The sequence below is a fragment of the Centropristis striata genome, chromosome 15 (genome assembly GCF_030273125.1).
Source record: "Centropristis striata isolate RG_2023a ecotype Rhode Island chromosome 15, C.striata_1.0, whole genome shotgun sequence".
In the NCBI taxonomy this organism is placed as follows: Eukaryota; Metazoa; Chordata; class Actinopteri; order Perciformes; family Serranidae; genus Centropristis; species Centropristis striata.
In genome coordinates, this window is record NC_081531.1 from 29,307,157 (window position 1) to 29,317,495 (window position 10,339).

At 39.4% G+C, this 10,339-nt stretch overlaps 2 protein-coding genes across 2 annotated transcripts; one reads left to right on the forward strand and one right to left on the reverse strand.

Moving 5' to 3' along the window:
• The first annotated feature begins 303 nt into the window (after positions 1–303).
• On the forward strand, positions 304–5,645 carry pcolcea (procollagen C-endopeptidase enhancer a). The gene is made up of 9 exons (XM_059351670.1): positions 304–505; positions 1,921–2,029; positions 2,125–2,383; positions 3,443–3,567; positions 3,686–3,822; positions 3,904–4,244; positions 4,327–4,404; positions 5,039–5,209; positions 5,304–5,645. The coding sequence occupies exons 1-9, from the start codon at positions 417–419 to the stop codon at positions 5,432–5,434; spliced, it is 1,440 nt and encodes a 479-aa protein (XP_059207653.1). The 5' UTR covers positions 304–416; the 3' UTR covers positions 5,435–5,645.
• Positions 5,646–7,393: 1,748 nt separating this feature from the next.
• On the reverse strand, positions 7,394–10,339 carry tmem88a (transmembrane protein 88 a). Its single transcript, XM_059351746.1, has 3 exons — positions 9,923–10,339; positions 8,475–8,798; positions 7,394–7,933 (listed from the first exon to the last, which is right to left on the reverse strand). Exons 2-3 carry the CDS (start codon positions 8,778–8,780, stop codon positions 7,646–7,648), a joined length of 594 nt encoding a protein of 197 aa, XP_059207729.1. The 5' UTR covers positions 8,781–8,798; positions 9,923–10,339; the 3' UTR covers positions 7,394–7,645.

Genomic DNA, 10,339 nt, shown 5'->3' on the forward strand with positions numbered 1-10,339 from the left:
ATGTAGTGAACCGAAAACATGTGCTGTGAAAAGATACGCTCCTTTCTGTCCACAACGCCTCAACCACAGCTTCTGACACAACTCCCCTCTCTCTCTTTCCTCGATGTCCTCTCTGTTATATTGAAACCAGGGTTATTATGGTGAAACATCTGGTTTTAATTAGAGCCTTGGCCAGCCCCCCTCCCTCCCCGCTCACGTCATCCCCCCTCATGGCTCTTTGCTGCCGCTGTTGTCCTTCTCAGCATCTCTGGCCATCTCATCGTTTCTCGAACTCTCTACCCGTCTGATTCCTCCCCACTCATTCATTCTCTCCGCCCATCCCAAGTGAGCAACCTCCCCCGTCTTTCACCTCTTGCCTCCTGCCACCATCTCCCTTTTCTGCAACAGTCTGCTTTGCTCTTTGTGCATGCTGCATCATGATGAATGTGGACTGCATCTGGGGTCTCTTCTTGATCCTGTGTCTGAGTTTAGGATGGACGAAGGCTCAGCAGACCAACTTCACCAGGTGAGGATAACGTTAATGTTTGAGGAATGTGTCATGGACTGTCATGTCTGATCGTCATTGATGTGCCTTTTGTGATATTTTAGGTGAGGCTACTATTCTTAGTTTTAACAATAAGGTCAGAAGAGCCTGTAACTTTACCCGTAACCTGAATTCTTTCCTGTCTCTGTAAGCAAATTCTTTCCAGTCCACTGTTTGATTGGGCACAGAGTTGTCCTGTTGGTTTTTGGCTCATGATGTGAGGCATGCTGAGTGTGCAGTGGCTGTGCTGCCACAGATGTTAATGCTTTTGCTTCTGCCTGTGGGGTCGAATCAGAGCAACTTGGCTCTAACTCTGGACATCTTGGCTCTAATCAAGAACTTTGCTGGGGTTCTGCCGTCTGAGCTCGTAGTTAGTGGGAAACTGTTTTTCCGTTGCATCTAAGTATATGTTTACTTCTTCAGAATGGGGGATGGTTGACTAACTAACTTTCTTACTACTGTGGAATGTCATGAATTATTTAAGCAAGATCATTTTGTTAGTGGAGCCAAAACCAACACACCAATAAATATAAAATGCCCCAAGAATATTCTTCTTGGTTCACGAGTAAACAAATGTGTCTCCTGAATATTTGCTGGCAACAGCCTGAAATAGGATATTTTCCATTCTGTGAAACTAGTTTAAACAGTCAGTGTTTGAAAAGAAACCAAATGTATTACTTAAAAACAAAACCATATGAGATCAGAAACGTCTGTCCGCTATAAAATGTACTTGTCAGCTTCATCTAAAAGATTTTTTTTCCTTTGAGCTTTTATGACTCTAAAGCAGTAGCTCCTTAACATTTTAAACCATGGCACACATCCAAACTGATATTTTTTTTTTTACATGTCAGCCACATTACTATGGCAGTGCAGCTGCACACAGTCCTGTGGGCTGTGGGGCCCTCAATCACTGTGTTGAGTGTAGAACAAGTGATGTCAACTCTGTCCCAATAAAAACACGAACTCCAAAATCACTAAAAGTGGCCGGATGGTGTTATACACTATTTTGAATATTTTTGACGTAAAAGTGTGAATGTGCCATTTTTCAAATAGTTAATAATAATAATAATAAAAAAAAAAGAGGTTTTCCATATATTCCCATTTAACAGCAGTCTATAACAAAATGGTATGCTTATTCTATTCTAAATAAACTAGAAAAACTAGAAAGAAAAAAATAATAATTAAAGGTCACACTACAGGTCACTAACTGTACATAATGTTATGTTATTACAGTCAGTTTTCCAGTAAGTTCTAAAATACCTCGACGGCAAAGGAAGTCAGTCAAAACACTTGACTCGTTGGAATTGAGTCTCAGTGGACTTGCATTAATAATGCAATTCTATTGTCTCATAGAGCTGCAGTGTCATTACTATTGTCCATTGTCTCTTTCATCTCAGGCCTGTGTTCCACTGTGGAGGAGACCTGGTCTCAGACTCAGGCTTTGTTGGCAGTGAGGGCTTCCCGAGCTTCTACAAACCCAACAGTAAATGTACCTGGCGTATCACTGTGAGTCACTTCCCGTCCTGCCATGTCTAAATACTGACTCCTTCCTCACTCAGTGTCTCAGCGTCTGACTCATACACAATCTCTCTTGTTTCCAGGTCCCAGAGGGAAACGTGGTCATGCTCACTTTCCGCATATTTGACGTTGAGGCTGACTCACAATGCCGCTACGACTATCTGGATGTTTACAATGGCAATTCGAACTTGGTGCAAAAACTGGGCCGCTTTTGTGGAACTTTCCGGCCTGGCGCTCTGATTTCTACCACAAACACCATGATGCTAGAGATGGTGACTGATGGAGAGACCCAGAGCAGAGGCTTTGTGGCATATTTCAGTCAAGCCAGACCGTACGTAGATGGTATGTTGTCACAATAATTATTTTTTTATATATATCATGTATGTGTCCACCACAAGTTTACACCACAACTTAGAGATGCCAGGCCCAGATTGCAGCATACACACAAACAGAAAATGAACTCACATACAGTACTGTGCAAGTCTTAGACAGGTGTTAAAAAAATGCCCAGAAGAATTGATGCTGCTTTGAAGGCAAAGGGCGGTCACACAAAATATTAATGTGATCTGGATTTTTCTTCTGTTCACCCACTTTGCATTTTGTTAATTGATTAAAAAAAACTATTAACAATTCTATTTTTGAGAGCAGTCTTATTTTACAGCATTTTTCCATGCCTGCCTAAAACTTTTGCACAGTTCTGTAATTATTCATAATCATTTCTAACTGAGATTTTCAGACCTAAATTATTCAGTATAATATTAAAGCATAACAAAGTGTGAAGAATCACTTTAATTGATAGGACCATATGGTCTTTTACCATCTGGAGAAAGATCTGAAATCCAACTTTTAAAACAACTTATTTTTTTAATTATTCAATAAGAGATAAATACTAGTCAATGGGATTTTTAATGGTATCCATTTACATCTAATAAATGATCCCAAAATGATAAGTAAATCAATCATTAATAATGCGAGCATGTGTTTTAAAATAGTAGATTGAACTTGCCTACCTAACACCTCAGCTGAGTTCATCTTGCTTATAAATTTAGCAGCATTTTGCTCCCTTAATGTTCTCTCTAAAACAACTTGCTAAAACTGCAAAACAAAACTCTCTTCTAACTCTCTGATTTTGCAATTAGTCTCTGACTGAATATAACTTAAGCTTCTGCTAACATTAATTGCTAGAATTTTAATTACAACTCTTAATTGTGCAACTGAGATCTTTAATTTCCAGAAAAGTGTGATTGATGTAACATATGATCAACAATTGCAACCTGAAAAGTCAAAAAGTTAGTGAAGAAAATCAGTATTTTGCAGACGGCTTATATAGTACTTATAGTAGTTATAGAGTACTGCTATCTCTGGTAATTGTTGTCATGGAGTGTGTATGACTTGTTTCAGACGCGCAGTTCTGTGGGGGGAAGATAACAAAAGCCCAGGGAGAGATCAAGACGCCCAACTGGCCTGACAAGAAATACCCCCCAGGAACCAGCTGCTCCTGGCTTATCACTGTGGAGCCTGATATGGTTGGCGGCGCTCTCACTCACAGCATGGAAATCATTATTTGCCAAAGTCTCTACTCACCCATTATGGGAAACAACTTGATCATTTAAAGTCATATTTCTGTTTCTGTGTGGGTACCAGGTAATCCAGGTGAAGTTTGATAAGTTCATCTTGGAGGCTGACACCTATTGTCGGTTTGACTATGTGGCGTTCTTTAACGGAGGAGAGAAGGATGATTCACGGCTGATTGGAAAATACTGCGGCGATCAGGCCCCACAGTAAGTGACATCATCTCTGAAGGTGTTTGGGCTTTAAAGTTATTTTAAATTGACTACAGCGTCTTCTTGTCTCCTGTCCAGGCCCATTATTACCACCGGCAACGTGCTACTGGTCCAATTCGTGTCTGACCTCAGTGTGACATCTGATGGGTTCCTGGCCCACTATACCAGCTTCCCACGTGGTTCTCAGATACCAATAGTTGACTCAGGAGCTGGTTCAAGGTCCATCCCAAGAAATCCTGTAGTCAAACCGGCTACACGTCCCGCTGTCAACGTACCGCCACCCGCTCCCACCGCCAAATATGTACCCCCCGAGCCCACCCAGAGACCCAAACCAGTCAAACCCACAAGAGGCCGTGGACAGGGCGCCACAGGCCCGGACAGGAGGGTTCCTGTCACGAAACCAAACGGAAAGAGGCCTGGTGGGTGAAGTTATGTGCCCACTATGCCCATGTTTCAATATGCAGGATATGTATGTGTAATGTACATTTCATATGTTTTTAGTCCCTCAAAACCCTCTCTGCGCCAAAGCCTGTAAAAGAGATGGAACCATCAAGACCAGTTTCTGTGCCAGTGAATTTGGTAAGTTTCCCATCATTCATATATGCAGCAAGTAACCAAGGTTATTATAGTCACTGAAAACTAACAAAATAACGAAAACTAGAATTGAAAAAACATTTTTGTTCACTGAAATAATAATAAAAATGAGAGTTTAAAAAAAAAAAAAAAAGATTACTCACTGAAACTATATTGTGTGGTTACAAAACGAACTAAAATTATAGTGAAAATGTCCTTCGTTTTCCTCTTTGTCAACTTTTTTCATACCTAAACCATTTTGGTTGATATGAAATCTATTTCATTTATCTGGTTTTATGATTTAATAAACATATTGGGGCTGAGATGGATAAGACAAAGGAAATAAAGGCAACATTTATTGTGGCTTTTTTAAAATCTTGCACCCAACAAATACCCCATTACAAAAAAAACTAAAACTAATAAAAACTAAACTAAAACTAAGCATTTTCCAAAAAATAAAAATGAATTAAAACTAGCAAACTCACTACAAAAACTAATTAAAACTAACTGAATTTGAAAACAAAAAATCACAACGAAATTAAAACTAAAACTAATGAAACATCCAAAACTATTACAACCTTGCAAATAACCAATCAGCATGAGACAATCAAATGTCTGACTGTGCCGTTCTTTTTCCCAGTGATAACCGGGAAGGTGACCTCTCTGGCCCCCGGACCCAGAGGTACTCTTCAAGTTAGCGTCTCCCTCATTAAGGCCTACAAGGCAGGCCGACTAACAATCACACAAGTCGGAGAGACCATGTCGGTTAAGGTGGTGTCGCAGTGCAAGAAGTGCCCGTTGCTCCGCAGAGGTATCTTGAATTCACAAACTCATAAAACCCCACTTATTAACATTTCCATTTACTCAAAAACATAATTCTGATTTTTTTTCTCCCTCTCCAATAGGTGCTAACTACATAATCATGGGTCAAGTAAATGAAGAAGGACGTGGTACCCTGGCACCCGGTGCATTCACAGCCCCTTACAAAGCCCCACATGACAGATTATTAATGAATATCAACAATCAACCCTGTTAACCTCACACATCTGTAAAAGCTGGGAAACTCAGATGACATATCAAACACACACATCCAAATATTACAATGTGAAATACAGATCTATTAAAGCACAATAGTGCAGTAAAACATAACTACAGATTTATCCACCATTTTAAAGGAACACTTTTATTCAAACACCGTCCAAAACCTAATGTTTGTAATTTATATATGAATAAAGGTTTATATCTCTTTTCAAATTGTGTGGCTTCATCCTTGTTTATAACTTTGCAGCTCTAGCTCTCTCTTCACCTGTCTCTGGTTCCATCTAGTGGATTTAAAGGGTAATAGCACTCTAGCTAAGTTATTGCTAATTTAAACAACTGATTTAATATCCCGTGACATGAGTGGGCCATTAGTCAAGTAGTAGTCCATCAATATGTCAAGTCTTACATGGAGATTAATGGATGCTTGATTGAGGTTTTTTTTTTATTTAATGAGAACAGTGAACAGTCTCAAATCTTTTATTCTAACTGTGTTTTCTTAGATTTATACTCTTGCTTCCAAAGCTGCTCTTTTTTTAGTATCTATAATAACCTGCCGACCTGATGGTCTGAGATCAGCTTTCATCAATTTTGGCAAGTGAACAGGGTAAAACCCCCCAAAATAAAACAAAATATATCACCATGTAACATTCCAAGTAAATTACTTCATGAAAACATCAATGAGTGAATGTTTTGTTAGATAATATGTTTAAATCATAGACTGTATAAATTAAATATTTTTTAAATTAGTTTAAATATGCAAATAAAATGCAAATATGTTATTTAATGCAACTTTTGGTAAATTTAGGAGAAATCTGAAGAGACAGATAGAAAAAATAAAGATCTATTTTTTTTAACGTTTTTTTCCAGTCTAAATGGACCAATGCACGCGAAAACAACATTTTACTTGATGACTTAATTTAAAACCTACATAATAGTACAAAGTGAGCTAATTTGAAATACTACATTTTACTCATTCAGGGACAAACAAATGTCCGAAGTGCAATTTCATCAAGGCGTATTTAATTTAATTTAATTAATTTTTTTTATAAAATTGTATTTTTTTGTGAAGACCGTCCCGTCGTCCTTATCAAGAAGAACATTTAACAAATATTATTTATAATCTAGCCATAGTCTGCGTCACGTGATAACCTGAGGCAGGTGAAAGGTTATCATGTGACGTAGTGCTCCGGGTTGGCTGTGACGCGTCACGCAGGACGCTGCAGACAAACAGCGGAAGCGGTGAGATGGTGAGTTTTGAGTGATTGATTACCATGTTGTATTTTTAGTTTCAGTGTAACACAGCGTCATTATGCAACTATTGTCTGGCTGCTGGTCCTCCTGCTCAATAGCTTGTACTCACAGTGACGCGCACCTGTATTTAACCCCTAGTAACCCCCCAGTGGTTGATGTGATGGAGGTCATGTTTTGGTTTGCCTGAACACTATACTGCCCTACAGAGTCTGGTCTAACTGCAGTAAGTACACAAAGGGTAAAACTGAGGAAAAACTGCTTTAAAGTTGTTGTTTTTTTTTTTTTTAACTTGACAGCCTAATGAATTATTGGTAGGTAAGTGATATGACACTTATTTCTACATGTATTGATGATGAAATTTTTTCCGCTCTAATAGAAATGCAAAAACAGAGTGCAGTTACTACAATGTTGTTGTCTGTCAGTATGAATAAAGAGATGATCACCCATGAACCAGATGCACATGTTCATATTTGCCTACACCCTGATGACCAGCAGTATCCTGGGGATGACATTAGATTTTTAATAAGAATAAGAAATGTTTTATGTAACTTTGAATGATGTTTATCCTTTCCAGTGTACTTCTTTAAACTTCACCTCCTTCTTTTTATTAAAATTGCTTGTTTGGTTTGCTTGTTGTGATGTTCTCTCAGATGTTCGTGGCTTTGAATAAAAGTGTACTAAATTAAATTGTAGCTTTGTTGTAACATTAACACTTTATTGTAAAAAGGTATAAAAACATTCAGTACATTAAAATTGTATAGAAAATGAGATATTGACTTAGATATTAACAGTTGAAATATATGAAATATAAAATATGGCTTTTTACAGTGGCTTTAGAAATAGAAATACAATGGTAATTTGCTTAAAAAAACAAAAGAAGAGCCAGACTCCAACAATCCAATGCTGATCATTCAACAGGGATACATATTACAACCATATACAATCTTCTCCTCTCCTACACCCATACGCTCCCCTTCCCCTCCCTCTCTGAACCCCCCTGCTGCCCACAACACCCTCCTCCGTCAGCCTTCCGCTGGCGAGTGGCGGGCAGGTTCTTGTAGACGGCGCGGCTGTAGGGAATAAAACACATTCCCAGCTGGAGGTGTCGGGCCAGGCGACAGAAGGCAGCGAGTGCCAGGACCAGTAGGGGTGTGAGCAGCAGGAAGCCCACAACCAGCAGCGCCACACAGCCGCCGTCATCCAGTATGTCTGAGCAAAACAGAGTTGTTCCATGGGGCAGCACCTGGAGGGCAGGAGGAGGAGGAAATGGGTGAGTAATAGCACAGATGCACAAATCAAGGAGTAGACACATGCACAACTTCCCCAACTTTTAAAGCATGTTCCTAACAGGAAAGTAAGACATTAAATACTCCAAAAAATCAGTATGCACGACAGAAATGTGTGTGTTCTGCCGAGGTATACCACTGTCCCACAATGCATTGCACAAAGGAACTAAAGCAGCTTAGTCACAGCTGCAAAAAATTAAAATTAAGCTCCTGGAAGATCGAGTAAAACCTTCGAAAACAGTTTCAAATGTCTGAAAAAACATTTCCATTTCCTTTGTGCAGTTTGATTGGATATTGCAGTTTGATTGACAGTCTACACCATTTCTTGTTACTGCAAAGATTCCTTGTATATTAACTTTAGAAACCATATATGACATATTTTATTAGGACTATATAGTATTAAAATATTGTATGGAATTTGAACTCAGCACCAGTCTGACCTGCTACTTTTTAAATCTGCATGCAAAGGATTTCCACAGGAGCTTTTTTTTTTTTTACCGTGGAGTGGCACAGGAAGCCGAATATGATCATGGCGAGTGCCGGGGTGAGGATGATGCCAAAAATGATGGTGGCCAGCGTGCCGTTGATCAGTGCTATGATGAGATTCTGTGCAGTGACCAGCACAGAGCATGCCCAGCAGTCCAAAGAGCCCCTTAACTCCAGGGGGTCAGTGCCTTCGCTGCCACCGAGAGAGTACGGAGGCGGCACCACGACCCCTGACCCCGCTCTAGAGGGGGAGGCCAGCTCAGAGTGGCCATGCTCCGATATGGTCTTCTCCAGCGTCCCGTTCCGCGATAGACTCATCTTTTCTTGCAGTTAACGCTGCAGGACAGAAAAACAGTTACAATTACTTAATTATCAATCTACATAATTTTCTGGATTACACTTATTTAACCCTGTGTTCAGTACTAAAAGTCTGCAGAAAAATGCATTTGTGTTTCACAATCCTGAAATGATGTGATCAGAGTGTGCCAACTATTTTAAGTGTTGTAGTTTCTCTGTTGCACCAAAACTTTCTCTTCCCTGTATGCTCTGAATTTTTCAGTCTGTCCACTAAAATCATAGAAAGCCAAAGAATGTTAATCCATGAAGTAATGGGTTCCTTAAACACGGTGGTGAAAGGGGTGGAAAGTCAACACAGATAACTTCACAGCTCTAAGTGCGAGGAAATGGGGCTCCACTGACCCCACCTTCAACCTCCAGGATAACCACGACCCAGAACAATGAGCCAGGAACAGCTGGAAAACTCTGAAAAATCCCACTAATCACGAGTCAGAGTGTCGGGAACAATGTTATGACTATGATTTTGAAAGAATACATGCTGTGCTACTGATTGTTTTTTAAGATTTTATTTCCTTGTTCATTTCACTTTTATTTTGTAAACTCAGTGATGAGAAAATTATGGGCAAGCGCCACCGTTTCCCTCTGTTCTCTACTGTTAACAGACACTGTTATTAAGCTAAGTGCCATGCTCTGTCCATCAGCATCATTTTAACTAAATAACAGATCACTAAATTAATGTTTCACCTCCATTGTCAGATTGGTAAGTCAAAGGTGTATATGTACAATAAGAATCAAAAGATTGAAAGTGTAACAGTTTCCTGATCTTTTGAAAGATTTTAATGGGTTCTCCAACACGTTTGTGGCGTGAAGAACACTTTTAATGAATTTCTTTCCTTTTTTCAGGGCTTCTGTTTGTGAATGTCAGTAAAATCTGTCTTCCATTCAATCACGGAGCAGCTCAAACACTTGCCTTGTCATGACATCATCAATACCGCTTTGATTGATTAACAATGAAAATCAAAACCAGATTCGATAACATTAGTGGAGGAACTTTACATATTATGTACTTTTTTTTACTGAGTGAATTCAGCTCATTTGTCAGGGTAAGGATTTTTTCTATATCTTCAACATTATTTTATTAAAATAGAGTTTGTTGTACTCACTGTGTAGTAAACCTGATGTGTCCTCCTGTAGCTCGATGCTGGCAGCAGATGATGGGACTCTGTAAGACCTGGAGAGCGTTGAGTGGTCAGAGACAAAGAGAATTTCAAGAATTTCCCCCTGATGTATGTCTTCTCTGTTTGAAAATCCAGTTCTTGAAAGAAAAACTCTTAACTCTGCTACTTAGCTTAATCTAAAATCCTTTTGTGTTCTGGACTATTTTCAAAAATATTACTTTAATAAGTCCAAACTTCCCCCTCGGCCCTCCTGTAGAGCGGCTCAGAAAGGAGCTCTGTAGACTCGAAGCAAACTCTGCTTTCCCACTGGCTTCAGCGCTTCCTTCCCTGACATTCTGTTTCCTCACTCTGACTCCAGTTTGAGATATGATTGAGTGCGTAAGTGGTTATGAGTGTGCGCAT